Consider the following 23,636-nt stretch of genomic DNA (forward strand, 5'->3'; position numbering starts at 1 on the left):
GTGGCTGAACTCACCCCCTGCCAATAATTTTCCATCCAGTGTATTTCTTTTCTGGATCTGCCCCGCTCACCACACTCCCTGAAAGAAAGAAAATGCAAGAAGCAAACTTCAAAACAGAGATCCTGACTTCCAGTGGATCAGAATCTCAGCTCCACTCTCAGGGGCTCGGAGCAATTTCTGGTCGGTTGCCTAACAACAGTGTCAACAAGAACAACAAGAGCAGCCGCAGTAAGAAGACAGGCAGCTCTGTAACACACGTGGCCTGCACAGAGTCTGATTCTGCACAATCCTCTGAAGAGGAGACTAAGCCCGCGGAGAAACCGTCAGAGCAGACAGAGACCAGAAAAGAACTGGCACCGTGGCAAGTGCTTGTGGTCCACAAAGGGGAAGGAGGGCTGAAAAATCAGGACCCTTCATTCTCCTGAGAGATAACACTCTCTTGTGAGGTTCAACAAAAGGTTTCAGAATTCCAAGATTTCAATGCACCCTGCCATCTGGGATGAAGTTTTATCAACAGCTGCTTTTTGCAGAGCTGAAGGAATATTGCAAAGTGAAATCCAGGAGAGGAGGGGATTTCCTCTACCTCGCAGCAGTTTGCCTAAAGAATGCCTTGACATTTTCAGAGAACAGCAGCTCATGCTGTGCTACATCCAAAACAATGGCTGTAAGAATTAGGACCCTCTTCTGTTACGAGCAGGCTAAGTTCTGAAGATGATTTTGCCCATTCCCCATTTAGTGAAGAACAACAAGTCCATGTCTTCAGCCTGGGCTGCAGCAGTCACTGGCACTGCCCTTGGCCCCTTGGACACCAGCCACGTGCCCCATCTTCCCCAAGGGCACAGCCCAGACGGGTAACAAGGACAGCGCCGCTCCTCAGGCGCTGCCGTGGCTCAGACACCTGCACAAACGAGCTGCTGATCCTCTGACGAGTCCAGGCAAAGCTGCAGCAACGCGGTGGCTGCTGAAACCTCACAGCTAAGGAAGGCTCCAGCCCCTGCAGTCACAGCAGCCATCAGTGGCAGGGCAGGTATGACCAAAACCTGGGCAGAGCCCACAAATGGCCACTGACAGGCACTGTGAAGAAGCCAGAGCCAGACTGAGCACTGCTACAAGCTGTTGACCCCACTGGAGACACAACATGGGTGTCACTGAGTTCAGAGCCAAGCAGGAGTCCATCCATTCACCTCTTGTCCCTACAGCTGATGGCCGACACTGAGTAAACTGGGCTCTGTTCTGTACCTGCCCGCTTCTTATTCTCTGACAGCGCTGCACTGGCAGCTATGACCAGTTGCAAGGAGCAACTGAGTTGCACTGCAGAGTCACCAAGGCCTTGCTGTGCTTTCCAAGAGTGCAGGGATTGAGGCCAATCCTTACTATCCCAAGAGTATTTACCGGCTGGGCTTTAGCCCTGACAAAGTGCCTTCTACTGGAGGAAGATGCAGCAGAGGGGCTGCAGGCTTCCTCCTGAGAATTGCCTGCAGGGCAGTTTTATCTGGCCCTGCCACATAGAAGTGTCTCTTGATGCGTCTCCCTAGGCATACAACTGAACTCTCCAAGAGGGATTGGAAAAACAAATTGTGTTTTTCTTTGTTGGCTGCACTGTGAAAACACCTCTTGCTCTCTGATTCCCAGGGATTGTTCTAAGAATACAATTTCTTAACATTTGGGGTGTGCTGAAAAGACCCCTTCCTCTGTTGTTTTGCTATCACCTGAAGCTCCTTCCAAGGAGGTCACACTAACAAAATTGTAGAATTTTTATCCAAGCAAACTGTAGAAGGAATAGTAGAAGTCATGAAAACACCACCAGTATGAAACCAGCCCCACAGCCAAACAATTTCTCTGAAGTCTTTTGTCTCCGAATGCAGTCCAAAGGCAATCTAGGAAGCCAACTACTATGATCAATATGGCCAGACCAGCACACACAAGCTGACTCAGTCATTGGCTAGGTTGCAGCCTTCTGCTGCTCAGGAAACAATCCCTGCTTTTGCCTTTAGCGCACATGGAACCTCAGGCAAAGGCCACCCACACCCAGCTGCCCTCAAAGGCAAAAGGAGTGCCCCAAAATGCTCCCTGGCTGCCTCCAAGCACAACAATGGCTCCTGTAGGGAGTCCAGAATGTCTCCCCGACACCAGGGTCAGGAGGAAGATGCGCTACAGCTCATCTTAGGCACACACCCCATAATAAACTGCTGGATTGCACAAGAAATCCCCAGGACTTACTCAGCAGCCTCAGGCACTGCTTCTCGCTCTCCTGGCCGGAGCGGAGCCAGCTGCTCCTGCTCGGGTTCTCAGGCTGCGGAGGGGAGGCTTCTTCGGAGGGTGCTGCTGCAGCGGCGCCTTCAACGGCAGAGCCCTCGTCCATCTGGGACAAGAAATTTGTTTGTGTCAGAAAAGTGGCTGGCAGAGATGCCCCTGACAGCACATTTCACAGGCATGCCATCAGGAACAACACTGGTGTTTGGCTGCACACTGAGCTGTCAACTCTTCCACCTCAAGTCAAAGCCAAACAAGCAGTCAGAGACTACAGCTTGTCACAGCCAGCCATAGTAGAGATGGTGAAAGGGAAAGAAGACCTTAAAATTTCACCCCGTTCTGAGACCTGCATTCGCCATGGAAAGGGACAACTTGTTCAGAATGTGCATGGGTCACCACGTTCACCTGAGCAAACTCCTCAATAAACAAAGTGGGCACTAAGAAGCCAGCAGAAATACATTCACAGGATTGCTGGCCCACCAGCCAAAGCACTAGCTTTGATGCCCAGGGCAGCAAAGCTGTGCTTCAGTGGCCCAGTAAGTGTCGTGCTGGCGAGCTGCAACGCAGACCACAGAGCTTGGCAGTCAGGGGCCTTGCCCCCATCCACCTGCTGCTCTGCAGGGGAAAGGTGAGAAGAGCAGAGACCACTTGTTGCATGACTGCAGTGCCTACTGCTCTCTCACTCACCTGCTGTTGTTCTGCCAGCCTGTACTGCAGCTGGATCCTGCACATCCTTTCCATTTCTTCTATGCACCTCTCCTCCACTGCCTTCATCACGCTCCAAGCTTTCTGCAGCTCTGCCTGCATCTTGTCCTTGATATTCTGTCAAGAAAAGTCTCACTAGCTCCTGCCATCATGCTCAGCCTTCTCAATTCCAAGTCTCGTAGGCACTTCCATTCTGCTTCTCCACCCAGCTCTCACTCTTTCACCTCAACTCTTCTTCCTGGTGCACAGCGCTGGAGCCTGCCCGGCTCTGTGCTCCCAGTGCCTGCAGTAGTCCTTGCCTCCCCTTTCCTGAGATGTCCAGCTCATGCCCCATCACTGCCCTTCCCTCTGCACCCTGCCTGGTCAGGCTCACCTGCCCATTCAGACGCTCCGCATTCAGCTGCTGCCTCAGCTGCTCCAGCTGCTGCCGGCTTTGCTCTAGCTCCCATTGCAGCTGCTGCACCTTGGCTAAGACAGCAGCATTCTCACCCTGGAGCTGCACAGGAACAAAGAGAAGACGCCTTTCAATGTCCCACACACCACTTGTGTGGCCACCAAGATTGAGGTGCGCGCGCTGTCCAAAAACACTTTGTTCTCCTCCTCATGTTCACCACGGGCCAGCTAAGAGGCAGTCCCACTCAGACAGACAGTGTCCACAGAAGCAGTGCCCATAAGGAGCCCAGAGGAGACCAAAGCAACACACAAACTCTCTTTTCACACTCTGTGCTGCCTCTTGACTGGCTTTGGTTCCTATCTTTTCTTGTTCAGGTTGCCTGATGGCAACATCCTGCTTCATCTCAAGCAGCCTTTTCTCCTGCTCCCTCTGTACCTCTGCCAGGAAGCTTTCCCGTTCCTCCAGCATCGCCTGCGCCTCCAAGCGCTGCCGTTCCAGACATTGCTTCTGAGGAGAGGAAGAGACACTTCCAGATGAAGTCCCTGCCGTGCTCCCCAAAGAAAAAAATGACAGCTTCATCCCTCCCACAAGCCCCCCACCTGAAGAGTCCCCAGTAGTGGCTTTGTGCCCTCCAGCACTTCTAACCAGGAACTTCACAGGAGGGTCAGCAGGTGGAAGGAAAGGAGATTCCGCCTTCCTTCCCCACTCTGAGGGCTGCCTGTTTCCTAGCCCCTGTCTCCTCAGGATTTCTGCCTGCTCTCACAGGCTGTCTTCTCAAAGTGCCGCAGCCCTAGGATCAAGGAAAACCTGCAGGTGGACTGCAGCATGAGGAGGAAGCCAGCACTCCAATGCCCTAGTCACAAGACAGGCCACCAGCTGGAATACCAGCAACACGGGGCCTGTTGCGTATGCTTCAAGCCCAAAGGGGAGACTCTCTGTCCACCGTGGAAGGACAGAATGCAAGGAACCCAGTTGCTGGGACTGCAGAGTGCAGCAAGGTCAGCAGCCGTCTGCTTCATGGCACCAGGCTGTGGGCAAGATCCTTCGCTGCCATGCTTTGGGTGGCAACCACCCAGCTCTCTGGGGAACTTGGCTTACACCCAGCCTGAAAGCGAGGCTGCAGGTACTGTCCCGGCACCATCCTCTTGGTCTTCACAGGCTTTCTAGTAGGAGCCCTTGAAGCCCTCTGCTGTGTGTAGCCCAGTAATGTGTAGACTACAGCAGATGCTTGCTGCCATGTCACCCAGGCTGCTCTTCTGCTAAGCCAGCCCACCAAGTTGGCCTGAAAACTTCCGTGCATATTGTCGCTTACCATTTCTTGCTGGAGCTTCCTTTTTTCCTCTTTCTGAGCAGATTGCCAGTGTCTGAGAGCCTTGCAGCACTGCTCTTCTGCCCAGCGGAGCTCTTGAGCCATTTCTTCACATTGCTGCTTGCTGAGAGATCTTACAGCTTGCAGCTCCTGACGGAGGCCCTTCACATCCTCTGCAAACATGACAAACGGCAACAGTCAGAGACTACACAAGCGGAGACTCTACTGACCTGAAGCCCTTTCAGTCTCAGGCAAGGAGGGACCTGTGCTCAGTTCCCTTCCTCCTCAGGAGCCCTGTGGACAGAGCTGCCTTTGGAGCAACTGCACTAGGCTGGGCCATCACCAGAAACAAAGTACACCAGGCTCTCACCGAGTATCACCTCCTGGGCCCGTGTGGCCGTGCGCACTTGGGCTTCCAGACGGCTCCTGGTGATCTCCAGCTCCGATACGTGCTGCTGAGCCTGCAGCAGGCTGCTTTGCAGGCTCTCCTTCTCTGACCTACAAGGTGTGAAGATGAGGAGAAATTGTTCCTGGCACACAGGGGCAGTTTCTCCAGTTGGACATACCTTCAGTTACATATCCTGAGCATGGAAAAGGGCATGCATGGAAACTCAGCTCCAGCAAGATTGTTTCTGTTACTTAAAATAGCAAAGCAGGACCATCCAGGTGGTTGGCCAGCTTTTCCTCATGACCTAGCCCAGCGCAGAAAGGCCAGCTGAGTTTGAGCTCAGCAGTCAGTGCTCAAATTGCTGTTGCCAGACACAGTCCTCATGGGTGGCTGTGCCCACAAAGTCTCTGCCAACAAGCAAAAGCCCAGCCTGTGCTCAGAGCCCTGAGCTCATCAGCCCTTCCAAGTCACTCTGCAGGGGGACAGAAGCCAGTGTTCTCCTGAGCACTGCCTCCTCAATGTTTACTGTTATTCCTAGTGCACGTAGAGATACTTTGTTTACCAGATGCTCTCAAAGTGACTCAAAGGGACTAAAGGAATGATATATGAAAGCTCCACCTTCTACAAGTGTGAGTAAGAAACCAGAACTAGGTTTTATCCAAATTGGTTGGCACTGTCTTGGAGGAGGGATGTCAGGTATCCTGCCATTTCAATTACTGGATTTTCATGAACAAGAATGCTTGCTCCCTTGATTTTTGGTAAACTGAGCCAGCAATGCCCAAATGTCTTGATACTCTTTAAGAAGGGAGCTGCCTGAGGACCTTGACAGGTAACAGAGGTGGGTGGACAAGTGCTCAGCAAGAATCCCTGGACATTGTCGAGAAGCCACAAGACCTTTGCCTTCTTCTGCTGCTCCATTGTAAGCAACTCCAGGTTCCTGCACCATAACTGACAAGAGTTATGTCAGAAGGGTCTCAAGATTATCAGCTCAACCCTGCAGCTTTCACCTGAAGCATCAGCATCCTACTGATAACATTCACATGTAAGAGCCTTGAATTCTGAAAATGCCATGTCCAACTACTTGGCAAAGAAAGATTGAAGTGAAGATGCACTGAAGGAGAAACCAAAGCCTGTGGGAAATTCCTGATATCAGCAAACATCTGCACAGTTTCCCTAGTACTCATATCAGTGCCTAGATGGCTTGCTTTGCACATGGCCCAGGAATGTGCAAGGGGGTCCCAGGCGGGCGCCCAGAAGAGCTTTGACAGCTGGAGCTGTCAGAAAAGTAACACTCAGGTGACAGTATCCTTTTCTTTTTTCTCTTGTCTCTTCACTTCTCAGACAGAGACACATCTGCAGTGCAAACAGGAGGCAGTAAATCCTGACTTAATGCTCACCCCCTTTGTCATTCCAGACCCTCAATAATGTCCCACCCAGGTGCTCCTCCCTGCCCTTACCTGGCCTCTGCCAGCTGCTCTGAAAGGCCTCGTAGCTCCCGCTCCGTGGCTGCCAGTCGGGCTTCCAGGGCAGCGTTCTCTTGTGCCTGTGCCGCCTTGTCTCTGCACCCCCGGGGCAGTGTGTGCCCTTGGCGAGAGAACTCCTGGAGCAGCTTCTCCAGACCCCTGTGGGCTGGCCACTGCCGGCGGCAAACCTGGACGTGGAGGGGGCACCATTTTTCAAGAGGAACAACAACAGCACAGTCTCAGTCTTGGCTTGCTGCCAGAAGCAGCCTTTGGGGCGGTCTTGCTAGGGGCAGCTCCCTGTCCCATAAGTGCTGCCTAGGAATAAGGTGAGCGTACCTTTGGCACCGCCAGAGGAACCTCTTCCTTCAGCAGGTTCCTCGCAAGCTCTGGTTCCTCTGCTGTCTCTGCTGCCACTTGCAAGGCCCTCTCTCGTGAGGAGTGGCGCCTGCTCTCAAATGCAGCCACCTCCTTCCCTCTACAACAAGGGGACAGACAAGCAAGCCTTTAATTGAAACACAGTCTCCTTGCAAGAAGACCAGGACTACACACCATGTCCCTCACAGGGCAGTCTCAGGGCCTTCCAACAGCCCTCTACTTCCACCTCAAGAGAGTGCTGCCATTCCCTCTCTAGACCACCATCTCTCTTTGTCATTTCTGCAGGTGAAAGAATCACCAGGGAGGAAGTCAAATTAGCTTTCAGAAGCCACCAAACATTTCCAGAATGCTCAGGTACTCTCAGCTTAGCAGCTTCCTGCCTGCTAGTGCTCCTCTCTGATACAGTGGATACCGGACTTGCAAAAGTTCCTCTTTGGCTAAGAGAGGCCTGGTAAGTCCAGATGAGCACTCCCACAATTACTCTTGCTTTCACTAGCGCAACAAGGAAAGAGCCCGCAAGCTGTAGCCTGGGGAGAACGTGGGTACAAATTTCCAATCCAATAATCAAAGGATCCCAAGATGGTTTAGCCTGGCAGGGACCCCAGGGAGCCTCTAGGCCCATCTTCAGCTCCAAGCACTTGGAGTCAGCTATGGCATCTGGACAGGCCGCTCAAGGCCCTATCCAGCTGGGGTTTCCAAATTTCCAAGGGTGGAATCTGCAAAAGCTCTTTGAGGCACTTGTTCTGCTGCCTCTGCAGTCCAAAGGTTTCCTTTCCATCAACCCAACCTGAACCTCCCTTGCTTTTCCTCTGGTCCAGTTCAGCATACTTTTTGTCAAGGTTTGAGAAGGTTGGAGAAGTGAGTCCCAGGAGGCAGCCACACCCGCCCACAGATTGCCTTCCCCTGTCTATGCTGAGCAAGTCAAACCATGAGAAAGCCACATTTCTTCTTTGACTCTGAACCTCCTGAAGCCCAGCAATGCCCAACCCTGCTCAGAGAAAGCGAGAAAGCTTAACACACACCTGAACTGCTGGGCACTGCACACTCTATCTGTGCTCTGCTCCCTCTCTGCCTTTCCCGCCTGGGCCGAGGAGTTCTGAGAGGCAAGAAGCTCTCCTAGCGGGGCCTGCAAGGAATGGACATGGAAAAGGAAAACAAGCAATAAGGAGCAGGGAAGTTGGCTCCTGAGAGCTGCAAGAAGCAACAAGCGGCCACACACAGCTCACCTGAAGGCAAAAGCTGTTGTGTGGGGCTGTTTATGTGGGTAACCAACTAAGCCTGTGTTGCTTGGAATGGCTCAGGATGGAAGCAGGGAATATTTCCCTGCTCAGCTCTGGTCAAAAGGCTTCCCCTCAGGATTTCAAGCATTAGGAAGCAGCCAATAGGAACTGCATTCCAGCCCTTCTGGAATGTCTCAGCCATGCAGAGCTGCTCAGGATTCTCAGCATACTTGGCTCTTGTCAAAGTTAAGGGTGTAGTCAAAGAAGAGACTGTAGCTCCTTAGACAGTGCTTGGAGATGGGCAAGTCCCTGCAGCAACGGTGGCTCCTGTGCTCCCCACAAGGCTGTGAACTGCGCCTTGGCACCACTCTCTCTGCTGGCAGCAGGGAGCCTGCACACACACTGTGCACAACGGGGCTCACTTTCTCACCAGCAGCACTAAAGGACATCACGCTGCAGCTATTTTGACACCAAGGCAAGTTCACAGTCCCTGTCAGAATGGCAGGAAAATGATGCCTGCATGTGAGAGTTCAGACCCCATTTCCCACGTGTCAGTGGCTGGGCTGAAGCGCTAGGTCATGGCAGAACTCCAGCCCTCAGCATCTTCAGCCACAAAGGGCAAGTGCTGCCTGCTCAGAAACACCCAGCTCTGCACTGCACCAAAGCTTTGCACTGAAACAACCAAAGCTGCCACTGATTGCTGCAGGATGCTCAGGCCTGGACTGACAACACAGTTGGAGGTTTGTTGTGCTTTGCCTCCCCTTTACCCTCTGGTGGAAGAGAGCGAGCCAGAGCAGCTTCTGCTGCTGCGGCTGCTACTGTGGTGCTCTGCAGACAGAGAGCAGCATGAGGGACAGGCAGTAAGCTGTCATAGAGAACCTTATTTCTCCTGAGCTCTATCACCAGTGGTCCTAATGAGAAGCCATGAATTTCAATACAGATGGGATCCTCAGTCTCTAATACTCATTTCAAGTGGGCTGATGAGACTAATGTTTCAACAGGACTCCATGTGCTTCTGAAGGAGATATTTCAGCCAGGCTACAATCAGCATGTAGCCTTCTGTCAGCTAAACGTAGTTTCATCAGTTACATTAGTTAAATCCTCTTCAACAGAAAAGGAAGAAACTGAGGGAATTGTTTGGGTAGTGCACATGCAGACGTGGACTGGTGTGGACTTTCCTTTGGCCTGCCAGCCTGGACTCAACTACAACAGGCCAAGCCCGCAGCTTGCTGCATAATCCTCAGGCACCAGGAATGTCAAGGGTGCCCGTCCCACTCACCGAACTGTAGACTTGACTCCTTCCACCTCTGAGGCGACCTGCCGCGGCAAGAGAGAACAAACCAGGTGCTGTTACAAGACTGCTGGTGCTGAGGAATGCCACAGAACCAGGCCAGCCAAGCAGAGAGCATTTTCCTTGCACAACCTCCCTACCGGGAGCAGCAGTTCTGTAGCCCAGCAAGCAGGACTGCAGGCCAGTATCCTAGGCTGCGTCTACCTTTTGCTCGGCTTTGCCACTAAGGAACTAGAGACTTGGGGCCAGGAAGATGCAAATTGTTCCTTAGCAGTCACTGCCTGCATTGGAGCTCTTTGTCCCCCCTACAACTAAAGCAGCTTCCTTCTCTTCTCCTTCCTGCACTTCCTTTTCTTTTTGTAAATTGCATGCAGCATGTGCCCCGTGGTTGCTGTAAACAATTCCCCACAAAAGCTTCCACTGAACCCCTCTTGGCGCTTGCAGCTTTGTTTGGACACAGCACAGGCCCAGAGCTGGGGTTCAGGAGCCCACACTATCTGCTCAGCAGTTTGCCCTTCACTGCAAAGCCAATCCCTCTTGTAGCGCACAGAGGGGGGCCAGTTAGAGAGGCACGTCCTTTAAGGAGGGAATGCAGAAAAACGATGCCTTCCTTAAGTTCCTCAGAGAACTGCACAGTTTTCAGAAGGACACCTGCACAACTCTTCCAAGTCTGCATTTTGGAAATTGTCCACACCCTGCTGGACAAGGGACACCCCCTTTTTGGCTGAAACTGTTGCCAGGAGCTTTATCAAAGTTATGGCATCTTCATGGCACTTTTCTTTCATTGTTCTGCCCCCAAGGAAAAAACTTCTACTTACGTCTCAGACCGCTAACAATTTTGCGGGCTGATATCGCTGAAAAAGCCCTGCTGACTGCTCTACGGACTCGCTCCATCGTTTCAGCAGGGCTGCTTCAGTCGTCGGGCCGTAAAACAAAAATGGAAGAAAAACTCACTTGCACAAGTCCCCAGACTGTGCAAGGAAAAGAAGAAAAAAGGAGACCCGCGGCACTCTGCGGACTGTACAAACAGAAGCGGAAAAACAAACGACACCTGCACAAGTCTGCAGACCGTACAACAAGAAAAGGAAAATAAAAAGACACCTGTAGGTGTCTGCAGACCCTACAACCGCAGGGGAAACAAAAGGATGCCTAGACGAGTCTGCGCCGACTCGTACAACGGCAGGCAAAAGAAAAAGACTCCCTTTTCAGGGCACAGACTGTTGGCAGAGAACTCCTCTGAACAGGATCCTCCTGCAACGAGAACGCCAACAGCTGTTCTGGACGTTGAGGCCTTGCCTGCACCAGGGCAACCTCCTGATGACCACGCTGTGACGTGGCAGCTCTGCACTGACATCACAATAGCAGCAGCTCTGGGTTGCTCTGTCAGTTCATGCCTAGCAACCAAACCTTCTCTACAGCTAACACAAAAGAGAGCCTGGAAAGTTCTCCTCCGTCCCAAAGCAGCACAATCCTCTCCTTCAGTCCATAACCCGTAGCTCAAGGGATCCCAAAGGAACACAAAGCAGGCACCAAGCGCGCACACACACAGCACTTTGGCCACCAATGCTTCTGACTAAAACAAGCAACCCTTGCTTCAGCTCTGTGGATAAAATCACGCCTTGGTAATATCCCTGAGAGTTCCCTAAATTGGATTGCCTCTCCTTCCTGCCCACTTACTGCATGGCTAACATCTACCAGAAAACTCTAGGGCTCGCTCAAGGAAGAACGACACCTTAGTGGAGAAAGTAACCTGAGTAACAAACTACCCAGAGGTGTTTGCATGGCACTGGAAAAGTGTTGGTGTTGTCAATATGACAGGGACACATCCTCTGCACGGGGCAGTGCCCGTGTCCTCGGCATGGCAGGGAGTGCCCTTGGAGCAGCCCTCACTCTGTGGGTGCACGCATGGGCGCATTTGCTCCTTCTCTCCAGCTCCCAAGGCAGCTCTTCTCCTGAAAAAGTTCTCTGTCCAACACTGAAGGCACTCCTGGTGCCTTTGCAGAAGCCCACTCCCTTCAGCTTGTGGGAAATGGGCAAGGTCAGATTCCTCCACGGAAGCGGCTTTTAAGTCTCTATCCTGCCCACAGTGCATACTGCATAGTACTCCATTTTTCAGTCCTTTGCTGCACTCTCATTTCTGGCCTGCAGGAGCTTAGTACATTGATTGCGCTTTTCCTGGGCCAACTTAGTTTTTCCTTCCTGGATGGCACAGCTCACAGAACTGCAAACTCCATGTCTGCTGGGGATGGCTGCAACCACCAAATGGGGCAAATGATCCAAAGTTCAGGTTTTGTGCAATGCTCCGCTGTCATTTCATTCTAGACTTCCCCACAATATGCCACAGGCAGGAGCAAACAGGTGCCACTGCCATGGGGAACCGGAGAAGGCCGCAGGTCAGGAACAGGGCCTCAGCCCATGGCTACAGGAAGCAGAGGAATTTGCAAGGCAGGTGAGTGCTGGGGATGCTGGAGGCCTGCCAAGCTGCCTGCTCTTGTCTTGCTGCTGAAAGCCTGAACTGCAGTGCTCTTGAGAACAACACCTCAATCCCACTGGAATCAGCATTTCTTACAGAGATTGGCATGTGCTGAGGAACGATTTACACTGCTCATCCTCTTGGCAGCTAACCCAGGCCATGTTTTAGACAGGAGGGACCTAAGTGAGTCTCTGGAGTTTCCTGCAAGGAACAAAGCCCTGTGACAGCAAGCAGCATTCCCAGGCTGCTCCCACAGGGAAAATCCCAACAAGCTGAAGACTCTGGATAAAGGGGCCACTGTGATTTTGAGCTAAGTTGGCCTGCAATGGCAAGGTGCTGGACATGAAGGTAAGGGGCACAAAGTGCCCTCATGTCCTATTCCTGCATCTTTCCGGGAACCAGAGGAATCCGGCCTCCGCCTGGGAGGAACTGGGCCTGGGAACTAATAGTGCCTTTCTGGTTTGGCTTTTGTAGTTTTTTGTTTTGGACAGCAGCTCTTGCAACATCAGCTGAGCCTGCCTCCAGCCTGGCTGATTGGACCCAGTCAGCAAAGGCCTTGCAGGAAGCCTGCAGAGGAGGCAGCAGGGCTTGAGGAGGCTTTGTGCTGGGCCAGCTCAGCACAGGACTGGCAATCAAAAGGCCTAAATCCTGCACTCCACGGGAACATTCCCTTGCTGGTCAGCCTGCGCTGAAGCTGTGCATTGTCGCGGCACTGTGCATTGCCCTGGCGCTTTGCATTGCCCGGTGCTGTGCATTGCCCTGGCGCTGTGCTTTGCCTCGGCGCTGTGCTTTGCCCTGGCGTGTGCGTTGCCCTGGCGTTCTGCTCTACCTCGGCCCTGTGCTTTGCCCTGCCGCTGTGCTTTGCCCTGGCGCTGTGCTTTGCCCTGGCGCTGTGCTTTGCCCTGATGTAGCTGCCCGAGGCTCTCCCCCTTCACAGACAGGCCCCGCCCTGCCCCGGGCGTCCCCTGGCGGCTGCCCCGCCCCGCCCACCCCGCACAGGGGCTCTCCTTTCCCACGGCGCCGCCCAGCGGCAGCCGCCCCTCACTGCAGGCACAGAGGAGGGACCGGGCCCTGCTGCTCCTCCCGGCACTTGGCTCCCTCCTTTCCAACACAGAAGAAGACCTCAAGGGAGGCATTTTCCAACTGTGTCCTTCTGCTTTATTTTTGCAAGCCGGAACTCTGCCCTGAAGGTGGCCCTAATGCCTCCGTAAGTGCTGGAGCTGGAAAAGTCTCCTTTGTTCTCCTACCACTTGTCATTACTGGCTCAAAAGCACCACCAGGCTGTGGAAGGAGAAGCAGCCCGTGGCACGGTCAGGCCATCCCTCCCCAGCCGGGGCTGTCTGGCACAGCAGCAGCAGCTGCAGTGCTTGCTTTGGCTGCCGCTCTGAAGGCTCTTCAGTGAAGGCTGTAAAACTTCAGTGTCCACATCAGTAGGAATAAAGGAATCGCACTCAGATTTCAAATTTTCCATTTCAGAAGTTTTAATCAGATAAAAGTTGAGATCTTCCAAGAGAAGATTGCGTGCTTATTGCAGCCAGGGTGAAATGTCTCCTTCAGAAGCACACCTCGGACTGTCTAATGGGTCTCCTGAGCGTGTCTGACATTTAAGGCATAGATTTCAATTTCTTTCCAAACTTGCCATTTCTGCTTAGGACAGCTGGTGATAGAGCTCAGGAGAAATAGGGTGCCCCATTCAGACAGAGCTGCCTGTCCTGGGACACTTGAGGGGCGGTCGGGGGCCGTTCCTGGACCCGGGCCGAGCGCCGCCAGCCGCGTTTGGCCCCAGGGAAGGCACAGGAGGCCCTGCAGGGGTGAAACCGGCTGGGCTCTCTGCTGGGGCGCGGCGGCTTCGGCAGCGTCTGCAAGGGGACGTGCCTGGAGCACAGCGCCCCGGTGAGTGGGGGTCTGGCGGGGGGCAGAGGAGGGTGAGGGGGGAGGAGGATGGGGCTCGGCAGAGCGGGCGGGAAGCTCAGCCCGCTGCTCCCCTTGGCTAGCAGGTGGCCGTCAAATGTGTGTCAGGGGATTGCACCCATCTTTGGGGTGAGCTGGTGAGGGAGTGGGGTCAGCAGCAGAAACCAGCTTGTGCTGGGCGGGATAAGCTGAGGCTCGGCAGGGTGGAAGCCGCCAGCACGCCTCGAGGGAGAGCAAAGGGCGATTAGTAGAGGGCACAGAGCATCCCAGGATGGCTGAGAGCTTCCAGAGCCCTGCTACGGCATCAGTCCCACTGACAGCATCGTGGTCTTCCAGCAGCCCAACTCCTGCGTGCCCCTGGAGATCAAACTGCTGGGCTGGGTGTCCACTGGGTTGCATGGTGTTGTCCAGCTCCTGGATTGGTTTAGGCGCTGCCAAAACTTCTTGTTGGTGATGAAGCGCCCAGAGCGATCCCACGACCTCTTTGATTTCCTTCGTGTGCCGGCATTCCTGTCGGCAGACTGGGGCGGGGGCTGTTCCGCCATGTGCTGGAGGCTGTGAGGCACTGCAGCAGCTGCGAGGTCCTGCACAGGGACATCAAAGCTGACAACATCCTCCTCCACCTGGCCAGCGGACAGGCAAAACTGATGGACTTTGCCTGTGGCACCTGCCTCCAAGTCTGCACACAATTTCTAGGTGAGCCCACCCAGGCCTTGGCTCACGGTCCTGGCATCTCATGGGTCAACCTTAAACGGCCCAAGCTGGCTGTGGCGCTGGACATTCCCCCTCTTTGCTGCCAGTCATGGGTACACCAATGAGCCACAGAGGTGTGCCTGGAATGGTCAAGGAAGGGATTCTTCCAAATGGCTTGTGGATGTCTAGGATTTTTCTTCTGAGGTGGGCTCCGAGCTGGCATCGGAGAAAGGAATCCTGAAGTGCTCCTGGTCATGTGCTCCACTTCTCCAATTGATTCACTGCCTCTTTCCTTCCTTTTCATTTGAAAAGCATCTGGAGTGGAGAGTTGCATGGTGATCTGTAGGAGGAATAGTAGAAGTCATGAAACAGTCATGATACAACACCAGTATGCCACCAGCCCCAAAGCCAATCCATTTCTCTCAAGAATTTTGTTTCCAGTGACTGCCAACAAGGCAGGAGTCTAAAAGGAAACCGGGAAGCCAACTATTCTGAACAATTTGGCCAGACAAGCACACACGCAGCACCCTGCTCCATGGGTCAAAGAATGCACAGGATGTTTCCAGCCGCTTCAGGCACCTCCTCCGCAGCTGGGAACATCCAGCCGTCTCCCACAGCTCTAGCCTGGCTCTGCCGGTGGCATCCTGTGGGAGGTCCCTTCTCCTGAGACACAGCTCTGGCCTTCCCATTCCCTTCACGCCTGCAATGCCACTCCTGCCTTGCTCAAATCTGCACAACATTAGTGACTTTGTGCCCTCCAGCTATGCTGTCCTAAGCAGAAAATTAGAAGGACCAGCAGATGGGAGAACAGGAGGTGGCACCTTCTTTTCCCGCTCTGTCTCAGTCTGCCTGTTTGCTGGGCCCTCTCTCCCCAGGATTCCTGCCTGTTCTCAGAGGCTCCGTTCTCTTGGTGCTGAAGCGGTCCTTGTCATCTCCTCTGCTTCCTGCATTACTTTGCTGCAGGGATGACAGCAATCAGGCTCTCAGAGGAGGCTGAAGAGAGGCTCCGCTAGCTTGAGAAATGGATGCTGCCCAAAGGGAAAAAGAAACCAAAGCAACCAAATTAAAAGAGACCAAGGGAGAAGGAACCATTATTTTCCAAACTGAGCTTCCAACAGGGTCAAGCTGGGTTCTTCTAGGGCCCAGAAACACACCGACAGAAGGGGCAGAGCGCAGATGGACTCAGCTCTGGCTTGCAAGGAGAGCAGTGTCTTCTGCCTTGGCATGCCCCCCTCCTCCTGGCCTGGCTGGCATCTTCCTTCACAGCAGGGAGAGCCAAGGAAGTGGCGCGGTCGCCAGCTGCCTGTCTGCCACAAAAGGTGGCAGCAAAGCTGCAGTGGTTCTCATCTACTTGAGCGGGCCAGGCAGCACATGAGGCTGGCACAAATCCTGCTCAGCTGTCTCTCTTTGGCTGGCAGAAGCCTCTAAGAGTGGGGCAGGAAGGACAAACTGGATGCCCTTGGATGCTCAGTCAGCCCCCGCAAAGGCCCCACCTTCCCACAGACCAATCTAGAAGCGCTTGGCAGGGAGTGCTTTTGTTGTGTTCTTCAAGCCCCACTGCAGGCCTCCTTCCCCAGCACTGCTGTACTTCAGTTCCTTTGCTACCAGCTAAACCTGAAAACAGCAGCCGAGAGCAAAAGGGGGCCTCAGCAATGACCAGAAGGTGGGAGCTCTCCTCTGAGGAATGGCTGTGAGAATTGGGCTTGTTTAGCTTGCAGAAGGGCAAGGTCTCCAAGGGGACCTTTCAATATTTGAAGGGGCCTAGAAGAAAGATGGCGACATATCTATTAGTAGGGCCAATTGAGAGAAAAGGGAGAATGGTTTTAAACTAAAAGAGAGTCAATTCAGAAAGGCTCTAAGGAAGAAACTCATTATGAGGAGAGTGCTGAAACACTGGCTCAGGCTGCCCAGAGAGCTGGGAGGTGCCCCGCTGTCAGCATTCAAGGTCAGGTGAGCTGGGGCTCTGAGCAACCGGACCTATTTGAAGATGTCCTTGCCAGTGGCAGGGGGTTTGGACTAGATGACCTCCACCACTCCCTTCTAACCTTAACTAGTCTTGGATCCTACTTGGTTCTCATTTGAAAAGCTGCCAGAGCAGAGATTACCCTGTGTGGGACCCATCTGATGCCCTGGAGTTGGGCCGAGGAGCAAACCCAGACAGGGAGCAGCTCTTTGGCCTGCAGCCCCTTTGCCTTGTACCTGCAGAAGTTCCTTGGCAGAGCCTCGCCTGTCCACATCCATCTGCAGGCAGCAGCCCAGAAATTCACACAAGGCTGGGGGTAGGCTGAGCTCGTACAGATCTGGTATGCCTTGCGTGCCTATCAGGCGGTTAGCCTGAAGTGAAAGGAAACACAAGACTCTACGTGATTCTTCCACAGCCTTCAGTGCTCACCTAGACCCCTTCTTTTCAACCCCAGTCTGCAGTGGCAATTCCTTGCCTAGCAGATGGTTAGAGACGAGCCTTCTTCCCCAAAAGTGAAAAGGCCCCAGTGCAACTCCAGCTATTCCAAGGGGCAACAGGTCTTGCCTTGACAGCTGATGTGAGCCGCAGGGACCTTTTTAGGAGTGGACCTTCTTGGAACTCATCCAAGCTGCGGGAATGGGATTTTGTCTAATGGAGACAGACCAGAAGGATACCGGATTCGGAAGCATATTTGTACCTTACCCTGTCACTGGTCTCCCAAACATAAGGAGGCTCTCCTTTGGCCATTTCAATTCCCACGATGCCAAGGGACCAGGTGTCCACTTTGGGACCGTAAGACTCTTTTCTCACCACCTCGGGTGCCATCCAGCAAGTTGTCCCCACCATTGACCTCCGTTCACTCTGCTCAGGTGTGAGCAGAGCACAGAGGCCAAAATCAGCTGAGGAGAAAAACAAACACTGCTTCAAGTAGGAAACCAAGGAAAAGATTTCCTCACTCTAAGTCTCAGAATGTAGTACTGAATCGAGCTGGAAAAGCAGCTGTGCTCTCTTTCCTCAGGGATGCAGCCAAGGAAACTAGCAATTGTCCATTTAACAAACCCACCACCATTCCCAGGGTGGTGGCTTTTCCTCATCTACACTGAAGGTTTCCACTGTAGCCTCCCTCCCTCTGGAAGGGATACACACAAACCACAGTTCCCCTTGATACTTGTTGCTCTTTCAGACTCCCAGCAGCCTACAGCTGTGCCCTGAGCAAGAATACCCACCCAACTTGACGGAGCCATCCCGGCCCAGAAGGATGTTGTCGCTTTTGATGTCTCTGTGGATCACCTGGTTGGCATGAAGGAAAGCCAGGCCTTTCAGGCACTGAGAGAGAAAAAAAGAAGCAGGAGGCCAAAAGTTAGCCTGATCTGAGTTCATCACGCGCAAAAGGAAAGTGCTCCTGAAGATTCATGGATCTCAGAGGAGCAGTGAGTGCTGGCAAGAGGAAGAGCTTGCTGCTGCAAGCCTGGGAGCGCAGGATCTCTCTAAGGCAAGGCATATTGGCTTTGAGGGGGAAACAGCAGTTGCTGCTCGAGACTGTCCCCTGCAAAGCCAGTCAGAATGACCGCTGCTGCAGCCGATGCGCTCTCCCCATTCCGAGGACAAACAACGGTTGGCCAAAAGAGGAAAAGTCCCTGCTCTGGGTACCAAGGGCATCACTCTCAGGTGGGAGACTGGAGGTAAAGGGCTGTAAGGCTGCCTGGCCAGCAGATTTGAAAGACATTTCAAGTCATTTGTCCGTTTTCAGCAGCAAGAACTGTGGTGGGTGCCATGCCCTCCTTTGAAGCTGAGACCCGTGAGAGATGAGTCTCTCTTTGCCTTTGCTGTTGGTTTAGAACTCACACACCGGCATCTTTGCGCTTACAGGCAAAGAAGGCAATGCAGAAAGGTTCTGGGCAAAGGCTTGGAGGGGCAAAGCGCAGAACAGAAAACAAAATAATTGAAGAGAGACAGAGAGCACAGAGGCCAAAAGCAGATAAAGAGCAGACTATAGTAAGGGCAGGGACACTGGCAGGCATTCCGTCCAGATGCTCTTTCTTCTCTGAAGCAAAAGAGCGGCACAGCAAGAAAGCTCTGAACACGGAATCACTCACTTAGCGGCGCTTTTGAACTATGAGGCTGTCCAAGGCATCCCAAGCACAAGCAGGATCCCTTACCTCCTGACAGACAGTTGCCATGTGTCCTACAGCCATCCTTTTCTCGCTGACCACTTTTGCTAAAGAGCCTCCATCCATGTACTCCAACACCAGCAGGACAAACTCATTGACAAGGTAGCTGGAAGATGAAAACAACAGCGTAGACCGAAATGGGCACAGCTAAATTGCCATACGGATGAAAAGACTACAGCTGAGTTTTGCTTGCAGGTCACTGGGAAATGAAGACGGAATAAAATGGAGACACGCTCCACCCAGGCTATCCAGAGCTTGCAATCTGTGCCATCTAATCGCACACCCGTGGGAAAGGAGACGGCTTAGCGGGCAAGCAGGGGAAAACGGCAGTTTGTGATAGCAGAGGCAGATCTGGAAGCGGACACATCCCAGCAGCTGCCCCATTGCCTTCATACACAAATTGCACCATTAACTCCAACAGCAAGGAGACACAGTTTTCACAGCTTTTTCACAGGGGAGGTGGAGGTGCAGCACTGCCAACACCCTTTGGGAAGCCTTGCATAAAGGACAGTCACCAACAGGAAAAAACTACTTCAAACCCGGCAAATAATGTGTCTCTTTGGCTAGCCTTTTGGCATGCAAGGCAATAGAAAATAGTGGGAACAGCACAAGGGAAATAATTTCTGGGTTGCTTTCTCAGCACTTCTCTTCCGACACTCAGAAAAACAATCACGCCCCAAAACAGCAAAGGAACATTCAGCAAGTGATCATCGAGGCTGCTGGCTTAGTAAGAGAGCCAGGTTTCTGAGAACTATCTTTAAGCTATTTCTGCCAGGAACCAGAAGAATGCAATCTCCTCCCATGCCTCATACAGCAGTGGACTGATGTTCATAGCAAGATCAATTTTCTGCCACCGAGCAAAGTGCTTGAAACCTTTGTCTTGCAAGTATGGAAACTGACATTCCCATAAAAATACAGAACTACTTACCTTTCTAGGTAGGTGACAATATTGGGGTTCCTCATTTCCCTCATGACCAGGATTTCTTTCAATACTTCCTTGCAGCGCTGGTGCTGGAGATTAATTTCCTTTACGGCCACCTACAATGACGTTGAAAGCCGTTAGGAACAGACATTACAAGAGCCTCTTCCTCCGTGCACTCACGGGCCAGGATGCCTTGTCACCTCGGTGAAAAGGGACTCTAAAGCATCAGCCACAATGTGCTAACAGCACTCTCAGCCCTTGCAGACTCCTCCGTGAGACCTCCTTTCTCACTACTCTTATCATTTACACGCGTTTTGCAAGCCAAAGGAATTTTGCTTCTGTGAAATGAAACTCAACTTGTGGAAAATAGGTTAGCATTTCTAGGGGATTTGATCAGTGTTTCAGAAACTGCTGCCATTCTTGATTGTGCTCCAAAGTAAATACACCAATCCATTACAGAGAAAATGCTGTCTGAAAAAGAACAACTCCAAGGCAACTCAAAGGAAAGTTAACATCCTAGCACATCCTAACTTCTTCTGGATTTTGCATCTCTGAAGAGCATTCCCCAACACGGTTTAGATGTGTAATGATTGAGTGCATTAAAAAATGAAGAATCCTTTCTGTGGACCACTACGGATGCACTCCAGGTGATAAGCAGGGCTTAGGGCTTTCAGACTCCTTGTAGACATCCCTCCAAGTGCAGTTGCTGAGCACAGCACTGCAGGTGGATAAGGAGCTACCAGGAAGATGGAGTTGTATTTGCTGAGAGCCAGAAAGGAGAATTCAGGACTCTGAATGGTTAGCCCCAAAGAGCATGGGACTCTCCAAGACACCAGCATGTCAGTTCAGCACAAAAAGCATCTCTGTAATGGAATGTCAGCAACAAAGGACCAACACAAGGCGGTATTACTTAAGGCTCTTCATCAACTTCTTCTCACTGATCCGTGTGCCAGTGTCTGTGTGTGTGTGTGACCCTGGCTCCCTAGGACTGCAAGGCAAAAGTGCGCTCCAGACAAGGCCTCTCCATCTTTAGGTCTTTTCAAAGTGTACCTCGTGATGGGAAACAATGGCAAATCCTATCTGTGTCTCAACCTGGGCTTAAGAGCAATTGGGCCAGAATGACGGCTGCTGCCATCAGCTAATCTCTGCACACTTATCCAGTCAGTCCAAGACAGCATGGTCTTCTTGGAAAGACACCACTGCCATCCTCACATTGATTCAGAATGCGAGACAAAGTCTGTCCACCATGCATTTTCCAGCCTGCCTCTAGGCAGCCTTTGCAGCAAAGACCGGTAACACAAAGCTCTGGCCACAGATGACATCCCAAGGGAAAGCGCTCAAGAGCTGCGAAATCTGCAAGGGCTGTTGGCACTTACCGCTTGTCCTGTGGCAGCATCCAAGGCCTTATAAACGGTTCCAAAACCCCTAGGAGCAGAACAGCAGCAAGAACAGAGGAGCTGTTCAGTGCTGAGAAGCAAAAGGCAGCCCAGGCAGGAGCTCTCTGCTGCCTGGAGCGTCCCTCAAACACCAGCCTTTGTCTACTCTTCAGACAATACCACAGCAGCCCAGCAACCCTCTGCCATGCAGCTTGTCCAAGAGCAAACTGAGTCCAACAGGAAGAAAAAAGAGCTGCTACAAATCTCAAATGTACACACTAGACTATGGATGTGAGGGTTTGCTTTGCCTCTTCCTTTTTGCGCTTGTGCGTGTGGGGCGCCTTTCCAAGCAATGAAACACACACAGTCCTGTTGCACTCAGAGCTCTCTTTTGATTCTGCCTGCCAAACTCAGGCAGCGCCACACAGCCTGTCTTATTGTCCTGAGCACTGAAAGTTGTGTTCAGCAAAATACTGGAAAGAAATGCTGCTGAGAGCTGCTGTCTGACGGCTCTCAGGGGGGAAGCTGCTCTCTCAGCTTTTTCTTCCTTCAGTTGTGGGGCCATATTACTTAGAATCAGGCAAAACCATGATCTGCTGGGAAAATAAGGAATCTTGTGCCACACGCTTGAGGGACAGGCAAGTGCCTCCTTGAGGGCAGGCAAGACATTGGTTGCCAGCATGCAGTTATCTTTGATGATGCCTTGTGACCAGTACTGAGACAGGGACAATCTAAAGCCAGGGTCTGAAGATGCTTGCAGCTTGCCTGACTTCCCTCTTGATATTCCAGCAGCCACGTACGTGACTCATGGTTCTGGAGGAGTAAGCGTGGCTGAACTCACCCCCTGCCAATAATTTTCCATCCAGTGTATTTCTTTTCTGGATCTGCCCCGCTCACCACACTCCCTGAAAGAAAGAAAATGCAAGAAGCAAACTTCAAAACAGAGATCCTGACTTCCAGTGGATCAGAATCTCAGCTCCACTCTCAGGGGCTCGGAGCAATTTCTGGTCGGTTGCCTAACAACAGTGTCAACAAGAACAACAAGAGCAGCCGCAGTAAGAAGACAGGCAGCTCTGTAACACACGTGGCCTGCACAGAGTCTGATTCTGCACACTCCTCTGAAGAGGAGACTAAGCCCGCGGAGAAACCGTCAGAGCAGACAGAGACCAGAAAAGAACTGGCACCGTGGCAAGTGCTTGTGGTCCACAAAGGGGAAGGAGGGCTGAAAAATCAGGACCCTTCATTCTCCTGAGAGATAACACTCTCTTGTGAGGTTCAACAAAAGGTTTCAGAATTCCAAGATTTCAATGCACCCTGCCATCTGGGATGAAGTTTTATCAACAGCTGCTTTTTGCAGAGCTGAAGGAATATTGCAAAGTGAAATCCAGGAGAGGAGGGGATTTCCTCTACCTCGCAAAAGTTTGCCTAAAGAATGCCTTGATATTTTCAGAGAACAGCAGCTCATGCTGTGCTACATCCAAAACAATGGCTGTAAGAATTAGGACCCTCTTCTGTTACGAGCAGGCTAAGTTCTGAAGATGATTTTTCCCATTCCCCATTTAGTGAAGAACAACAAGTCCATGTCTTCAGCCTGGGCTGCAGCAGTCACTGGCACTGCCCTCGGCCCCTTGGACACCAGCCACGTGCCCCATCTTCCCCAAGGGCACAGCCCAGACGGGTAACAAGGACAGCGCCGCTCCTCAGGCGCTGCCGTGGCTCAGACACCTGCACAAACGAGCTGCTGATCCTCTGACGAGTCCAGGCAAAGCTGCAGCAACGCGGTGGCTGCTGAAACCTCACAGCTAAGGAAGGCTCCAGCCCCTGCAGTCACAGCAGCCATCAGTGGCAGGGCAGGTATGACCAAAACCTGGGCAGAGCCCACAAATGGCCACTGACAGGCACTGTGAAGAAGCCAGAGCCAGACTGAGCACTGCTACAAGCTGTTGACCCCACTCGAGACACAACATGGGTGTCACTGAGTTCAGAGCCAAGCAGGAGTCCATCCATTCACCTCTTGTCCCTACAGCTGATGGCCGACACTGAGTAAACTGGGCTCTGTTCTGTACCTGCCCGCTTCTTATTCTCTGACAGCGCTGCACTGGCAGCTATGACCAGTTGCAAGGAGCAACTGAGTTGCACTGCAGAGTCACCAAGGCCTTGCTGTGCTTTCCAAGAGTGCAGGGATTGAGGCCAATCCTTACTATCCCAAGAGTATTTACCGGCTGGGCTTTAGCCCTGACAAAGTGCCTTCTACTGGAGGAAGATGCAGCAGAGGGGCTGCAGGCTTCCTCCTGAGAATTGCCTGCAGGGCAGTTTTATCTGGCCCTGCCACCTAGAAGTGTCTCTTGATGCGTCTCCCTAGGCATACAACTGAACTCTCCAAGAGGGATTGGAAAAACAAATTGTGTTTTTCTTTGTTGGCTGCACTGTGAAAACACCTCTTGCTCTCTGATTCCCAGGGATTGTTCTAAGAATACAATTTCTTAACATTTGGGGCGTGCTGAAAAGACCCCTTCCTCTGTTGTTTTGCTATCACCTGAAGCTCCTTCCAAGGAGGTCACACTAACAAAAATGTAGAATTTTTATCCAAGCAAACTGTAGAAGGAATAGTAGAAGTCATGAAAACACCACCAGTATGAAACCAGCCCCACAGCCAAACAATTTCTCTGAAGTCTTTTGTCTCCAAATGCAGTCCAAAGGCAATCTAGGAAGCCAACTACTATGATCAA

General features: G+C 52.3%; 1 protein-coding gene across 1 annotated transcript; it reads right to left on the minus strand.

The window, feature by feature from the left end:
• Window positions 1–2,713: 2,713 nt before the first annotated feature.
• On the minus strand, window positions 2,714–21,716 carry LOC128945527 (uncharacterized). Its single transcript, XM_054289287.1, has 12 exons — window positions 21,708–21,716; window positions 19,538–19,647; window positions 18,598–18,715; window positions 17,665–17,764; window positions 17,141–17,337; window positions 17,003–17,086; window positions 9,387–9,424; window positions 6,849–6,987; window positions 5,032–5,122; window positions 4,665–4,834; window positions 3,788–3,859; window positions 2,714–2,809 (listed from the first exon to the last, which is right to left on the minus strand). The coding sequence occupies exons 1-12, from the start codon at window positions 21,714–21,716 to the stop codon at window positions 2,714–2,716; spliced, it is 1,224 nt and encodes a 407-aa protein (XP_054145262.1).
• Window positions 21,717–23,636: the final 1,920 nt, after the last annotated feature.

The sequence above is a fragment of the Melozone crissalis genome, unplaced genomic scaffold, assembly GCF_028551555.1.
Source record: "Melozone crissalis strain CALT ecotype California unplaced genomic scaffold, PUWL_Pcris_2 ptg000005l_1, whole genome shotgun sequence".
Taxonomy (NCBI): Eukaryota; Metazoa; Chordata; class Aves; order Passeriformes; family Passerellidae; genus Melozone; species Melozone crissalis.